At 36.8% G+C, this 17,176-nt stretch overlaps 2 protein-coding genes across 6 annotated transcripts in view; both read right to left on the bottom strand.

Annotated features, from left to right (window-relative positions):
* Positions 1-14: 14 nt before the first annotated feature.
* LOC127846415 (nascent polypeptide-associated complex subunit alpha, muscle-specific form-like) lies at positions 15-1,714 on the bottom strand. Its single transcript, XM_052377642.1, has 2 exons — positions 1,657-1,714; positions 15-1,602 (listed from the first exon to the last, which is right to left on the bottom strand). Exon 2 carries the CDS (start codon positions 1,526-1,528, stop codon positions 704-706), a length of 825 nt encoding a protein of 274 aa, XP_052233602.1. The 5' UTR covers positions 1,529-1,602; positions 1,657-1,714; the 3' UTR covers positions 15-703.
* Positions 1,715-1,716: 2 nt separating this feature from the next.
* LOC127846407 (uncharacterized) overlaps positions 1,717-17,176 on the bottom strand; it is a 42,533-nt gene continuing 27,073 nt past the window's right edge. Inside the window, exons 8-12 of one of the 5 annotated variants that reach the window (XR_008033503.1) lie at positions 16,801-16,932; positions 15,008-15,112; positions 9,099-9,278; positions 6,166-7,351; positions 1,721-5,728 (exon numbers count right to left, since the gene is read on the bottom strand). Coding sequence is in view for 2 of the 5 variants with exons in the window: in XM_052377629.1 (XP_052233589.1) it covers positions 7,146-7,351; positions 9,099-9,278; positions 15,008-15,112; positions 16,801-16,932 (623 nt within the window). In the remaining 3 variants the exon portion in view is untranslated. Of the gene's footprint in view, positions 7,352-9,098; positions 9,279-15,007; positions 15,113-16,800; positions 16,933-17,176 lie in introns of all 5 variants that reach the window. The other 4 variants (XR_008033501.1, XR_008033502.1, XM_052377629.1 and 1 more) reach the window with 4 other exon arrangements.

Here is a 17,176-nt window from a genome sequence, read left to right as displayed (position 1 = left end):
ATGACAGGTGCAACTCAAGTTTAAATGTTTATTTTGGAAGTACAAACAATCACAGCTCATGTAACAGATGCTTAATAAGTATAAACAATAACAATAACTTGACAAATGCTTACTGCACTAGCAGACACTACCGGTAACATAGGCATCGTAAGTAACAAAGCATTTACTGATTCTAAAGGTTCTAAGGCAACAAAGGCATTTAATACAGGTTATGGCGAATCAAACTGTAATCAAATGTCCATTTTGTATAAAAATATTAGTATTTTGTCTTGTTTGAAACAAAGAAGTACTTGACATATGTATGATAAATAGTATTAGTGAAAGTAAAATAAGATGTGTCAACCACATCGATGCCACCACATTCAGATGCCCCCATGACAAATGTTAAGAAACATTCTAATCGAATAGGTACTTCAAGAAGTCTTGCATTCACACACAAAAATCTTATTATGTATTCAATTCTTGTTAACAAAAGTGCCACACCTCCTCAAAATGTGTTGGATATTAATTCATTTCCTTATGACCGCCTACAAATAAAGAATTTAGTACTTAGGTCATTAGGATGTAAAAAATTTAACCAAAGCCACCAAGCAGTTGAAGAGGAGTTGGGCACCACAGCCACCAAGCAGTTGGAGAGGAGTTGGGCACTACATTTTGGAGAGGAGTTGGGCATCACATTTTGGAGAGGAGTTGGGCACCACATTTAGGAGAGGAGTTGGGAACCACATTTTGGAGAGGAGTTGGGCACCACATTTTGGAGAGGAGTTGGGTACCACATTTTGGACAGGAGTTGGGCATCACATTTTGGAACGGAGTTGGGCACCACATTTTGGAGAGGAGTTGCGCACCACATTTTGGAGAGGAGTTGGGCATCACATTTTGGAGAGGAGTTGGGCATCACATTTTGGAGAGGAGTTGGGCACCACATTTTGGAGAGAAGTTGCGCATCACATGTTGGAGAGGAGTTGGGCACCACATTTTGGAGAGGAGTTGGGCACCACATTTTGGAGAGGAGTTGGGCACCACATTTTGGAGAGGAGTTGGGCACCACATTTTGGAGAGGAGTTGGGCACCACATTTTGGAGAGGAGTTGGGCACCACATTTTGGAGAGGAGTTGGGCACCACATTTTGTGGAGGAGTTGGGCACCACATTTTGGAGAGGAGTTGGGCACCACATTTTGGAGAGGAGTTGGGCACCACATTTTGTGGAGAAGTTGGGCACCACATTTTGGAGAGGAGTTGGGCACCACATTTTGGAGAGGAGTTGGGCACCACATTTTGGAGAGGAGTTGGGCACCACATTTTGGAGAGGAGTTGGGCACCACATTTAGGAGAGGAGTTGGGCACCACATTTTGGAGAGGAGTTGGGCACCACATTTTGGAGAGGAGTTGGGCACCACATTTTGGAGAAGAGTTGGGCACCACATTTTGAAGAGGAGTTGGGCACCACATTTTGGAGAGGAGTTGGGCACCACATTTAGGAGAGGGGTTGGGCACCACATTTTGGAGAGGAGTCGCGCACCACATTTTTTGGGACTACTGGGTATAAAGGTTTTAGTGAGCAAGAATTGAGGTCTTTTAACCCTTTACCACTTAGATAGGTATTTAACCCTTAACCACTTAGATACATATTTAACCCTTTACCACTTAGATAGGTATTTAACCCTTAACCACTTAGATACGTATTTAACCCTTAACCACTTAGATACGTATTTAACCCTTAACCACTTAGATACATATTTAACCCTTTACCACTTAGATAGGTATTTAACCCTTTACCACTTAGATACGTATTTAACCCTTAACCACTTAGATACGTATTTAACCCTTAACCACTTAGATACGTATTTAACCCTTTACCACTTAGATAGGTATTTAACCCTTTACCACTTAGATAGGTATTTAACCCTTTACCACTTAGATACGTATTTAACCCTTAACCACTTAGATACGTATTTAACCCTTAACCACTTAGATACATATTTAACCCTTTACCACTTAGATACGTATTTAACCCTTTACCACTTAGATATGTATTTAACCCTTTACCACTTAGATACATATTTAACCCTTTACCACTTAGATACGTATTAAATACATGTTATTTAATTGAAAAGTTGTGCAATCAAAAGCATGTAATATACCTACACAAAATGTCAGCTTAATATGCTTATCCAAAGTTCAAGTTATTGTGGAGAAATATTTTTTTCTAATCTACATAACAGTGACCTTGAACTTAAACCAACTGGTCCCATAAACAATAATATTCTAAGTCTGCATGTAAGCTGCCAATATTTTTTTTTCAGAATAATATCCAAAAAAAACTCAAGCTTTTGAGAAGAAACATTTATCAATATCCTTATTAAGCAAATTACAGTGACCTTGACCTTTATCCAACTGACCCAAAATGAACTCCCAATTTTTCATGAAGCTCATTTAATTGACAAAAGGCCATATTTTTCACAAAACTAGTTACAGCCAAAATTGCTTCCTTTGTGATCATCTACACATAAAGGTTATTAAACAGAGAAGGGTTAATGAAATTTTCCAAGCAGATATCCATTTACCCATTAGATGCGTATTTTTGCGCATTTGTAGTCCCTTAGAAAGTTATATATATATATAATTAAAGACCTTTCTTACTGTATTCAAGTTTTAAAAGCTTCATTTTCAACCCTAAGATACTGATGAGCAGCAAACAGCATAAAACCTTAACAGACTGCGAGTTACTCGCAGGCTGTTCTGGTTTTATGCCGTTTGCACATAGCCATTTTTACTTTGCTTCTGAGTGGGAAAAGGTTAAATAAGAGTTGAGCACACAACATTTTGTGTACCAGGACTTTGTATAACAGAGTAAAAAAAACACAGACAAAGGCCCATAATTCTGCCAAAACTAGTGGCAGTAAAACTGTTTTTTTTAATCACCTACACATTGAGGTCATTTTGTTGCAAAATTGTAATCAAAATGTTGAAGATGAGCTGTTTCCGCCCAACTTTGGGGACAATATTGGAAAAACTGACAAAGCCTATAATTCTGCCAACACTGGTCACAACCACACACTCCTATTATCACCAGTTAACCCATTTATGCCTAGCGTCCTGAAAAAGGACTTTGCAAACAGCGTAGACCATGATGAGACGCCGCATCATGCGGCATCTCATCTGAGTCTGCGCTGTTTGCTTAAAGAAATTTCTGTAAAAAGTCTTCTAAATATAGAAATAAATATACTAGACATCCATAATTTTGGAAATAAATGGATCCAATTTAGAAGGATGGGAGAGTCCACTAGGCATGAATGGGTTAAGTACCCAAACAAAACTTGAGTGCTGGTATGTACATATACATCAATGTACGGATGGACAAGTGCATTGCTTAATGCCTCCTACTCTGTTTGGGTATACAAATCAAATTATCAGTTGTATCAAAGGCAAATTATAAATACACCTGACATAAAAACATTAATGTGAACCCACTAAGCTTAGCATACAATGAAATCATAATAAAACAATGCCAATAAAGCTGCCAAAAAAGAAAGTATAACTTACAAAATATCCATATATACTCTAATGATGACAATTCCAATACTAGATGCCCATCGGCAACATGTCGAGTCCATTCTCAATAATAATAATTTAACAAGCTACACCAGGCACACAATTGACCTTTAGACTTTAACCCTTATAAACACACTTTGACATGTTTGTAGTCCCTTAGAATTTTTTTATTCAATTTCAAATTTTTCTTTTCAAGAATAAAGTTTTACAGGCTTCCTTTCCAACTGATGAGCAGGAAACAGTATAAAACCTAACTAAAATGTGAGTTTCTCGCAGCTTTCCTGGTTTTATGCTGGTTGCAAAAGCCACTTTCACGTTGCTTCTAATGGGGCAAGGGTTAATATGACCTTGGCCTTTGCCAAAGGGTCAATACAACTTCGCCATATGGTTAACATTTGAGGTAAATTATTTTGCACGATAAAAGATGAAGAAACAGTCAGGACAAGCTGGTTTATGGTCAATTATCTTTTACCTTCAATTTTTATAGGGACTCATCCTCTTTTGATATGGTGGAAATATTTGGTAATTTATTTTAAAAGTGAAAGCTTAAAGATTATAATTACCATCAGGAAAATAAAATTATGTCCAAATTTGACCTTTTATGTCTAAGAGTGGTCTACCTCAGTGGAAGAAGACAACATGATATTTTTTTAATGATTACACACACCTGAGGTAAGTTTTTTTCAAATTGCTGGAGGAATGACCAAGTTTCATTTTGGACAAGGTTAGATTCACTCCACCTCTGTGATGGATATATCAAGCTTTTGGCAAATCAGCTCCATAAAAATGGTTTTCATCTATATTTTTTATCTTATCACTCTAAAAACTGTTCAAACTGCTACAAAAAAGATCTAGTTTAAAATGATTTTCCCTATTTGGATTTTGGCGATGACATTTATTAGTATAAGTATTTAAGTCAATGCTAAAGAGAATTGAAGTCAAATTGGTTGGGCACCACAGTGGAACTGAAATTGATAGTTCTTTAACAATATATGAACATTTGAGTTTTGGGCTAAACGTTTTGTTGTATATATATTTATCTGTATTGTTTTGTCTTAAACCATTCAGATTTATTTTAATATCAAAAGATTATTGCCTCTTTATGCAAGGTTATACAAAAATATTTATACAATATGATATATGTACAATGAAGTAACATTAAATACATGTATTGCTAAACAATAAATACAAAAGATATTAAGATAATTGGATTATGCTAAAATGCTACAATAAAATATTAACATTCATAGACAATTTACAGTTTGAAGAACTACTGGGGGGGGGGTAGAAATGAAAGGATTAATTCAAACCATAAAATGGCAAACATGAAAGACCAGGGCATGTATTTACAATGTGCAGAGTGTTCTGACTTCAGTTTATGAGCAGTGCTCTGTGAAAAGGGGGTTTAAAGCATTTGCCTAAAGTGTCATCCCAGATTAGCCTGTGCAGTCAACACAGGCTAATCCGGGACAACACTTTCCGCCCAAACTGGATTTTTGCTCAGAAGAGACTATCTTTACAAAAAAAAAAATCATAAAAGTGGAAAGTGTCGTCCCTGATTAGCCTGTGTGGACTGCACAGGTTAATCTGGGACAACACTTTACGCACAAGCATTAAACCCCCTTTTCACAGAGCACGGCTCATATAGAGACTGTCATGTTTTACTAAATTGTTCAAAATGCAAGCACTGGATAACAACACAACAAATCAATCATGTCACATGTGTGACGTGATAAGTTCCAGCTTATGGTTGTTTTTAAAACACAACCGGTTACACACTACTTAATTGCTGAACAAGTCATAAAACATGCCAGTTGGAGGGCAAGAAGCAAATCAATTGGGAACAAATTTCTTTATAACTATCAAACAAGAATATATGTATGAATAAATACAGCATAAATTAGTGCGAGGATTTGGCTGTTGTTCTTAGGTAATAGCATTAGCACAAATAACAAAATCAAAAATATGATCATTTCTGCAAAAATTACAAAAGCAGAAACTATGAATTTACAAGCAACAAGTGCTGTTTGTAAAACATGCATGCCCCCCATATGGGCTGTCAGTTGTAGTGGCAGCCATTGTGTGAATACGTTTCTTGTCACTGTCACCTTGATCTTTGACCTAGTGACCTCAAAATCAATAGGGGTCATCTGCCAGTCATGATCAATGTACCTATGAAGTTTCATGATTCGAGGCCTAAGCGTTCTTGAGTTATCATCTGGAAACCATTTTACTGTTTCGAGTCACGTTGACCTTTGACCTAGTGACCTGAAAATCAATAGGGGTCATCTGCCAGTCATGATCAATGTTCCTATGAAATTTCATGGACCTAGGTGTAAGCATTCTTTAGTTATCATCCGGAAACCATTTTACTGTTTCGAGTCACTGTGACCTTGACCTTTGACCTAGTGACCTGAAAATCAATAGGGTTCATCTGCCAGTCATGATCAATGTACCTATGTAGTTTCATGATTCTAGGTGTAAGCATTCTTGAGTTATCATCCGGAAACCATTTTATTGTTTCGAGTCACTGTGACCTTGACCTTTGACCTACTGACCTACTGACCTAAAAATCAATAGGGGTCATCTGCCAGTCATGATCAATGTACCTATGAAGTTTCATGATCCTAGGCCTAAGCATTCTTGAGTAATCATCCGGAAACCATTTTACTATTTCGAGCCACTGTGACCTTGACCTTTGACCTAGTGACCTGAAAATCAATAGGGGTCATCTGCCAGTCATGATCAATGTACCTATGAAGTTTCATGATCCTAGGCATAAAGGTTATTGAGTTATCATCTGGAAACCTTCTGGTGGACGGACTGACCGACGGATCGACCGACATGTGCAAAACAATATACCCCCTCGTTTTCGAAGGGGGGGCATAATTAAGTAACAGGTACTAATTTGAAATAATTAATATAAATTATAAAATTATGTATTATGTTTATTACTTACTACAAATATATATTCAAAGGCAGTGTTATGAAAAAAATACATTAATAAAACTGAAAACTGCATAAAATGAGACAAGCTAAAGTGTTTATACTAAATATGCTACACATTTATTAAAAGAACCTAATTTTTCGAAAAAAGTTTATGTTAAGATACAATTAACATAATGATGGTCAATCTTTTCTTTGGATACCTCCTTATCAATTTAATAATTGTTACAAAAACCCACTGAGTTCACAATTTTGCTCCTATTTTTGCTATTAAATAAAGTTCATGTTTTTGCTTTTTGCTAGTTTCAAGCTTATTTTTATGGACAGCCTTGGGTACTATTATTCAAAGCGAGTTCTTTTGAACATTTTTTTCCTCAATTTCTCTTTGAACAAAGCTATTATTTGACAGCTTTAAAGGTTTTGCTTGATTAAACAGTGTGCATTTTGGACATAATTTCTTGCCTAAACATAGTATACTTATGGCATGGACTTGCTCAAAAACAAGTACTTTTGACCAGGAATTTTTGTCTCTGAGTCAAAGCTTGCGTTTTTGGACAATATTCCCAATGCTTAAAACTAGCACTTTTGGACATTTTTCCATAGCATAAGCTAGTCCTTGTTTACAGCATTTTCACACGGACAGCTAATATTTTTTGGCTGGTTCTTGCTTGAGAGGTAACTCTGGAGCATTCATTAGGTCGTCGATGTTGTCTGAGTTGGCCCGCATGAAGAGGCTGATGCCTGCCTTGTAGGCGGCGGGGATCTGTATGTGAGACGTGAGCTGACATTTCATGGACAGCAGCTGGTCTGCAGGCATGCACTGCTCCCGTAACATGTGCACTACCTGGCCTGTAAATATTGGAATAGGAATGACATGTGTGGGAGGAAAGTTTGAAAATATTTGTACCGAAAAAGCACAGGTATGGCATGCAAGGAAAAAGGAAAGCGGAACGGCTAATCTGGGACAATTCTTTATGCACTGCTAACTCAACATGTGAACAACCTGGCCTGTAAACATAGGCACAGGAATGTCACAGGTGAAAGAAAAGTTTCCACAAACGCAGAAAGTGTCGTCCCTGATTAGCAGTAGCAAGCTGCACAAGCTAATCTGGGACGACACTTCAAGCACGCTCCCACAACATGTGAACTACCTTGCCCGGAACAGCACAGGATCAAATGACACGGGTGAAAGGACAGTTGTGATATGATAATATGAGGTTCACTCTGGGAAAACTGTGATTTATCCATGTGTGTTAAGTGTCGTTCCAGATTAGCCTGCTTAGTCTGAGCAACCAGATGCCGTAGTAAGAGTGAACTGGCTTACTTGTATACAAATGTGCTTTTCAGCCATGTTTTTGACATGTTATATTTGCCAAGATATTGGAAATTTACACATTTTATTGACATGTGTAAGAAACAAACAAATAGAAATATTTAAATAAATATGAAAGTTAAGATTAAACATGCTATGATACATACAGGCAATTAAGTAATTCCTTAACCTGAAAATATTTGTCAGCAGTGCTTAGTGTTGATGCAAGTTTTTGCGAAATTCAGATACTATGAACATACATTTGCAAAAGAAATCTGGAGCCAATGATAAAATAAAAGAAGAGTTTAAGTGTTTTTTGTTTAGAACAATTTCAATAAAGAGATATTGAAACAGAATAACAGGATTTTTTAATGTGAAAAATGTATTCATTTGAAGACATAATTTGTATTTGTATTAATGGTATAACAGGTAGAATTATATTGCCTCCTTAATCAAACTCATGCGCACCACAAATGAACTGGCACTACAAAAATCTTTTACAAACATTTTTTTATTTATTGAAAATATATTTTCATGTGCATGCTTTAACAGTGTACATGATTGTGAGAAAAACCCGTTTTGATATTTAATTTGTTTATATATTGTAGTTTTGTGCCGGCAACATTTATTTTCAAATAAACAATATGTAAAATGTATAGTTCTGAAAGCTACTGATTTTGAGCTGTTTGTTTCAAAAAAGATTTATGCTGAGAGCCCTAATGGCTTATCAGCAATCTTGGCACACATGAATGCCCTTCTGGGAAAACAGGGCTTAATGCAGGTGCATCAAACTTCAATTTAGATAAGCCTGTGCAATCCCCATAGGCTTATCAGGGACAAAAAATTTCTCCTACACTGGTTTCTCATTTAGAAGAGACATGATTTAAAACGAAAAATTCTATAAAAGCAGAAAGTGTTGTCTCTGATAAGTAATTTTGAGCAAATTGTTATTATGAAGACTGTGTAACCATAAAGTATCAAACAATTTCTCTTTAAACGTTAAACTTAACCTTAAGTCACATTTAACATGGTGACAATACATTTAAATTAATTTTAATGCTGATATTTTACTATAAAAGGTTCAAAGAGGCATAAAAGCTTCAAAGTAGCATACAAAAGCTTAAGTCTGGCAAACTTAAAGCAGCGACAGAAAAAGCGCTGAATTTACATAAATCTTTCAGATACAAATCAAAATTAGAGCCCTTAGGGCTTATCAGCTGTCTTTGCACATACGGAGGCACATAGCAATGTTGGACCTTTGGGTTTTCAAGCCCCAATGCTTACCAAGGACGTTCAAGGTGCACCAGCGGGGGTCTCTCTGCTGGATGATCTCGTTGAGGGGGCACCAGTCTCGGAAGCGCGTCACGACATCCTGCCTGCGCACTAGCAGCACTGAGTCACTGGTGAGCTGCTCCATGATGACACTCTCTGGCACAATCTCCAGGGGATTTGTCAGGTACACACCTTAAGATGAAATATTAACCAAATCAGTCTTTGTTCTGGGAAAAATTTGATAAATGCAGGTGCGTTAAGTATTGTCCCAGATTAGATTGTGCAGTCTGCACAAGCTAATTATTGACAACACTTTCCCTCTAAACTGGATTTTCGCTTAGAAGAGACGTCCGTTTAATAAACATACTATAAAAGCGAAAGTCTTGTCCCTGATTAGCCTGCTCAGAATGCACAGACTAATCAGGGCCAACAGTTATGCAAATGCTTTTAGCCTAAGTTTCCCATAGTGCTGTGTAAAATACTAGATTGGTTTGAAATAAAGATCTGTGTTTATTATGGGGCTTATAAACCTTAAAACGTATTAGGCTGTGATGTTTACCAAGTGGTTGGTACACCTGCTTTCCATAGGCAAATGGAGAATGGTTCAGTCCCTGCTCCCGACGCATACCTAAGAGGTGGGGTTTCTTTTGGGTACTCTGGCTTCCCCCTATTGCACAAGACCTCATTAAAATTCAATATCTTTTAGTTAAAACTTCACAGCTGGAAACTGCAGCTATTCTATTTTGTGAGTCTAGAAAGACAATAAGTTAGGAGTTCTGGGACACTTTCAGGGTCCTCACTTTGTGCGTCTAGAAAGTCAATTAGGTAGGAGTGCATGGACACACTCAGGGTCCTCACTTTGTGCGTCTAGAAAGTCAATTAGGTAGGAGTGCATGGACACACTCAGGGTCCTCACTTTGTGCGTCTAGAAAGTCAATTAGGTAGGAGTGCATGGACACACTCATGGTCCTCACTTAGTAAGTCTAGAAAGTCAATTAGGTAGGAGTGCATGGACACACTCAGGGTCCTCACTTAGTAAGTCTAGAAAGTCAATTAGGTAGGAGTGCATGGACACACTCAGGGTCCTCACTTTGTGCATCTAGAAAGTCAATTAGGTAGGAGTGCATGGACGAACTCAGGGTCCTCACTTAGTAAGTCTAGAAAGTCAATTAGGTAGGAGTGCATGGACACACTCAGGGTCCTCACTTTGTGCGTCTAGAAAGTCAATTAGGTAGCAATGTATGGACACACTCAGGGTCCTCACTTAGTAAGTCTAGAAAGTCAATTAGTTAGGAGTGCTGGGACACACTCAGGGTCCTCACATTATGCAGCTTCAGGCCACAGGTGGTTAGCGTGTGGCTATGCTATTAATTAGTGAAAACATCATTTTGAATGATAAATAATCATATAATAACGAAAAATTAACTTTTCTGAAAAAAAATATTTCACTATCAAATATATATATAACAAGGTATGCAACTCAAAATCAGCCCAAAACGGGGTGCATCGCTTTGAACAGCCATATCTTCATCAATTTTGCAGCGATTTTCACGATCTCGGTCTTATTCAACGCAGAAATGAATTTCCTTTCTGGAAATGTATATGTCTTGCAATATTTTTACAAATGCTGGGTCAACTTTTAAGAAATAACACGATACACAACACGCATGACCCAGTTGACAGTGATCATGTATTCTTTATGAATGAAATCTCCAGTTGTAAAGACACACCTCCGCATTGGACCAATGAAATCACTCGTATGTTTAAAATGTCAGTTAGTTGAAATGTATGTAAACAAAGGTTTCAAACGGCGCTGGACAGTTAGTCTTGATGCAGAATGTAACGACAAGAACGGTAATAATGTTTTTTCATACGTTTTATTGAATTATGGTATCGAACTACATGAACTTTATAGGGAAGTTGCCCTTTACTCCGTGAAGATTTCAGTCTTAAAGACAGCATGATCACTGTCAACTGGGTCATGCGTGTTGTGTATCGTGTTATTTCTTAAAAGTTGACCCAGCATTTGTAAAAATATTGCAAGACATATACATTTCCAGAAAGGAAATTCATTTCTGCGTTGAATAAGACCGAAATCGTGAAAATCGGTGCAAAATTGATGGAGATATTGCTGTTCAAAGCGATGCACCCCGTTTTGGGCTGATTTTGAGTTGCATACCTTGTTATATATATATTTGATAGTGAAATTTTTTTTTTCAGAAAAGTTAATTTTTCGTTATAATATGATTATTTATCATTCAAAAAGATGTTTTCACTAATTAATATTATAGCCACACGCTAACCACCTGTGCTTCAGGCGTGAATGGACCAAAGGCCTTTTTAAAAATTTATTGTTTAAAACAGTTACAGAGATACAACAAGGGACAAAATTGTCACAAAACCAGGTTTTCAATTTGAAAAAAAAGTCTGATAAAGGGAGACAATTCAAAATGTGCATTGTTAACCCCCATTGTGTCATATTCAATCTTTTTTTACTTGTGGCGACCTTGATTTCAATTTGAAAAAAAAGGTCTGATAAAGGGAGACAACTCCAAATGTGCATTGTAACCGATTGTTCATAGTTACCCCCTTGTTTCAAATTCAATCTATTTTTAGTCCTGGCGACCTTGACTTTGGAGTTATCGACGTAATTCTTTCACGCGACAAACCGTCCAATTATGGTGAACAAATGTGCCAAATGATTTTAAAATCTCACAATGAATGACATAGTTATGGCCTGGACAAGCTCATTTATGGCCATTTTTGACCTTTGAACTCAAAGTGTGACCTTGACCTTGGAGATATCGATGTAATTCTTTCGCAGTTATGACCCGGACAAGCTTGTTCCGCACGCCCGCCAGCAAGCCCGCCCGCCGACATTCGCCAATCTAATTACCTGTTTTTTTCCTTTGGAAAATCTGGTTAAAAATAGAGAACAAGAGGGCCTGAAAGGCCCAAAGTCGCTCACCTGAGATAACAAGATATTATTAGGCAAATCTTCACGAAAATTCATGAAGATCAGAAAATAAACCTCTAGAGTGTTAACCAGGTTTTACTATAGCCATATAAGGAAATGCCAGCCATGTTTTTCAACCAACCGGCATCATTTTTGAACACTTCCAAGATAATATCGGGATGAATCATCCGACAAAGTTTCATGAAGAACGGACAGTAAATGTGGCCTCTAGAGTTTTAACAAGATTTTACTATAGCCGTATAAGGAAAAATGCCCCTTGGAAGCCATGTTTTTCAAGCAAACATAATTATTTTCGAACTCATCCAAGATATCATTGAGACCAATCTTCTGACCAAATTTCATGAAGATTTGAGAATAAATGTGGCCTCTAGAGTGTTAACAAGGTTTTACTAAAGCCATATATAGCAAAATAAGGAAAAATGCCCCGCCCCTGGTGGCCATGTTTTTAAAGCAACAAAAACCATTTTCGAACTCATCCAAGATATCATTGGGACAAATCTTCAAACCAATTTTCTTGATGATTGGAAAATGAATGTGACATCTAGAGTGCTATCAAGGTCATACATTTCAATAAAATTTAAAATAACAGTTAAGAAGAACTTGTGTCGAAAAATGCGCAATAAGCCAGATATTTCTGAAATCGAAAATGTATGTACAGTAGAATTCGCCAGAATGTATATCATGCATGTACGATTAATTCATAAGACACACGAACACTAACTCCAATCCTAATAAAAAAACGAATTCTTCGGTTATTGTAGGAAAATATGTATGAAATATCTTTTCGTCACCATCGGCTCGGGGAGCTAATTTGTGTTTGCTGCATTTTATGAAATTCGTCTTCAATGTCTTGCCTATTTTGTGTTATTGTAACATGTAATCGTATAGTCTCGCTTTAATCGTTTGACAAAAGAATGCCATATTGTACAGAATCATCAAACAAAATATTCAAAAGCTTGCTATCTTCTAGAATGTAAAACTATCATTTATAATTAATTCCACTTAAACTTCTTGTGCTTAAAAACAATATTTAAAAAAGGGAGGCAACTCTGTCAATTCAACATAATTTTTCAAAAGCCATTTTGCAGTTACTTCCCTTGACATGCTAAACTAGAGTGTTCACAAGCTGTTTTTACTATATAAATATAAGGAAAATGACCCCCCCCAGTGGGCCATCTTTTTTACCGATCCTAACGATTTTTGAACTCAACAGTCATATCCAGAAAACACATGTTCTGACCAAATTTCATGAAAATTGGACCAAAAATGTGACTTCTAGAGTGTTCACATGTTTTCACTATATACATACAGAGAAAACTGCCCCGCCCCCTGGCGGCCTTGTTTTTTCACCCATCTGGACCATTTTGTAACTCGTCTGAGATATCAATGAAACCAATGTTTTGACCAAGTTTCATGATGATTGGGCAAAAATTGTGACTTCTAGAGTGTTCACAAGGTTTCTCTATAGCCATATAAGGAATACCGCCCCACCCCCTGGCGGCCATGTTTTTCAACGGACCGGAACCATTTTTGAACTCAACCAACATATTATTGAGACAAACATTTTGACAAAGTTACATGAAGATTGGCCATCAAATGTGACTTCCACAGTGTTCACAAGGTTTTTCTTTTTTTGACCTAGTGACCTAGTTTTTGACCTAGCATGACCCAGTTTCAAACTCAGTCGAGGTATCAATGGGACAAATGTTCTGACCAAGTTTCATGAAGATCGGACAATAAATGTGGCCTCTAGAATGTTCACAAGGCAAATGTTGACGGCGCACGACGCATGACAGACAAAAGGCGATCACTAAAGCTCACCATGAGCACATTGTGCTCAGGTGAGCTAAAAAGGAGCTAAGATTGGGACAAATCTTCTAAGCAAGTTGCATGAAGATCGGGCAAAAAATGCAGCTTCTAGAGTGTTCACAAGGCAAATGTTGATGATGCACGAAAAACAAAAGTTGACTATAAAACTAACCATGTTATTTGTCTGTAGAATCTGTTGGTCTTCTTTAGAAAATTGTATCTTTTACTATGAAATACACTGATAATTTTTCTAACAAAATGTATCATAACAAATTGAAACATTTTCAGGCCAAGTTTGATTAGTTATATCATGAGTGCTGAGTGTGGTAAGATATTTTGTGAGGGGATATATTCTGCCGACACAAACTAGGTGTATATTAACCAATTATTATAGACCAGATTGGGGACTACAGCTGTTGAACAAGCCTCAATTCTGAAGCCGTATGATGAACTCTATGTAGGTGAGAGGCTTGCCTGCAGATCTGATATGGAGACCACTTGCCATTCAGGTATTGTTTAAAATCAAAAGAATGTACAATTTGAGTTAATTTGATTTATGTGAACTGTAAATTTAGGTAGTTTTTCTGTTACTTTGAAAAATTATGCCAACAATAAAAGAAATAACTGTATAACTTGAAAATATCACAAAACTAACAAAACAGCACTATTATGAACAACATGTTTGCTGTTATTAACACATTTTAACAATTTGGTATCATTTTTTCGATGCAGGTTTTTTCAGTTAATGGGATGACATGTTGCCAATATATTACTGGCTTGTCATGCCACTATGAGACTGTGCATAAAGATGTTCTGCCACTGAACACCTGCCATACAATGATGGAGGAACATCAGATTGACATTTACAATTCTTTCCAGCAGGTATTTTTATACCAAAATCAATTGCCATTTGCAGCTACCATGATTTGATATGTATCAGAAAGAATCTTATGTTTAATATTTACAGAGAGGCATTGATTAGGCAAAACTTAATTAAATTAATTCAAAACATCTTTGGACAACACATTATGCAATCACAATCTGTTTAAAACTTCTTGTGTATGTTCTTTATTTGCAATCAGTCATGGTAAATATATGCCTGCAATATAACACTGCCTATTAACAGAAGCATTACCTTTGCTGCTGACTCCATACACCATCTGATGATGCCAGGCATCTGGGATTGTCCAGCCTGGCTTCACTCCCTTCTGAAGATTAAGTGTTGCCAAGGGAACAGCACCTGTCAGAGGGTACCAAACAACCATTGTTTTTCTCATGTTGCTATTACAAAAATATGATTAACCCATTCACATAATTAATTTTTTCTTTTAAAATATATTTGGTTAATTGTAAGAGAGGAAAAAGTACCATTATTTATTGAACACTATTTAAAAGTGCGGCAGGCAATTATGCCCCCATGACACAAACAGGTCCGTTAAAAAAGCCTTCCTTGTACAAAAAACAGCTATACTTCCTTCAATCACCTACACATAAATGTATTTAAAGGGGTTTTGACATGAATTTAAGTTTGTCATTAATGCTTTATATTGATAAATGTAAACATTGGATCTTAAAAGCTCCAGTCAAAAAGCAAGAATAAAATTAAAGGAAGCAAAAAGTAACCCTCAACTGGGCTCAAACCACTGACCCCTGGAGTAAAAGTCTATCGCTTAGACCACTCGGCCATCCGTGCTCATACAATGAGTGATGTGTTTTAAACTTTACATAAGCAATCCTCTTAGTATCACAAAAGATAATGACAAAAACAAAACTCTCCAAATTATTCAATCTTTTCGCGCTGCAATGCTTTAGAATTTTCAGGTTTTTAAATTTTCAAAGGATGCATATAATGGATATTTTAGAGCATGGTAAATAATCAGTATAACTGTTTCATCACAAATATCATAACTACAACGAAAATTTGCATTTTTTTATTTTGTGAATTTACCAAAACCTGAAAAGTCCCATTTAAAGTATAATATTTTGAGGACTATGTATTCTTAAGTTGAAAACAAAACAACGGGTCATAATTCTACCTCAACTGGTTGCAGCAAACATTGCCTTATTTATAATCATCTACACATTGAGATCATTACGCTGTATGAGCAAAATCCATCCACCAGTTAACTAGGAGTTCTGTACAAAACATTGCAAGAAGTATATACAATGATACAGATACATGGAATTTTGATAGATTGATGGACAAGTGCAAAGCTTTATGCCTAGTACTTCATGGGGGCAAAAAATATAACAAGGGACAAAATTATCACAAAACCAGGTTTTCATTGTGAAAAAAATATCTGATAAAGGGAGAAAACTCAAACTGAACTTTTGAAATGAACAAACAAAATTAACCCCCTTTGTAAGTTTGTTTAAAAATAAATAAATCTATTTTTAGTCGTGGCGACCTTGACATTGTAGATATTGTTGTGATTATTTCGTGCGACACACCGTACCATGATGGTGAACAAATGTGCCAAATGATTTTAAAATCTCACAATGAATGACATAGTTATGGCCAGGACAAGCTCATTTATGGCCATTTTTGACCTTTGAACTCAAAGTGTGACCTTGACCTTGGAGATATCGACGTAATTATTTCGCGCGACACACCGTCCAATGATGGTGAACAAATGTGCCAAATGATTTTAAAATCTGACAATGAACGACATAGTTATGGCCCGGACAAGCTTGTTCCGCCAGCCCGCCAGCCAGCCAGCCAGCCAGCCCGCCAGCCAGCCAGCCAGCCAGCCAGCCCGCCCGCATTCGCCAATCTAATAACCAGTTTTTTCCTTCGGAAAACCTGGTTAACAAATGTTAAAATAACTTGTTATTTTATATAAAAAAAACTGTTTAAATAATGTGCCAAACATAAAGAAATACGACATGACTGCACTCAACACTTCAAAGATATTTGTCATGGCTCACCCATCTTTATCCAGTGACCTAACCACTTCAGTAAGTCAACATCTCTCTGGGGGTAGAAATGGAAGAATCTGCCCCGTATGGCCCCTCTGGTTACCCTGGTAATGCCTTCTATCAGATCCTCTGCTGTGGTGCCTAAAAGGGTAGTCAATAGTTACTGGTAGGTGAATGTAAAGGTCAAAATAAGGTCTGATGATATGGCTATGTACATATGTTAAAAGACAGCATCATACCAATATTAAAGCTTTTTGATGTTAGGCAAAACACATAGTTTTGGATTGCTTAAGACATTGGACCTTCTGTATTAGTCCAAAAGTTTGTCAACATGAACTTCAAAATGAGGTGACGGTGATGTGGGTGTATTGATATTGAACATGCA

Source organism: Dreissena polymorpha, chromosome 9, assembly GCF_020536995.1.
Source record: "Dreissena polymorpha isolate Duluth1 chromosome 9, UMN_Dpol_1.0, whole genome shotgun sequence".
Classification (NCBI taxonomy): domain Eukaryota; kingdom Metazoa; phylum Mollusca; class Bivalvia; order Myida; family Dreissenidae; genus Dreissena; species Dreissena polymorpha.
Note: the sequence above shows the minus strand (reverse complement) of the source record. Positions and strands in the feature narration are given on the sequence as shown.

Coding starts and splice junctions, on each gene's coding strand:
- LOC127846415 (XM_052377642.1), bottom strand. CDS start 1,528: ATGTGGTGCGCGACTCCTCTCCAAAATGTGGTGCCCAACCCCTCTCCT.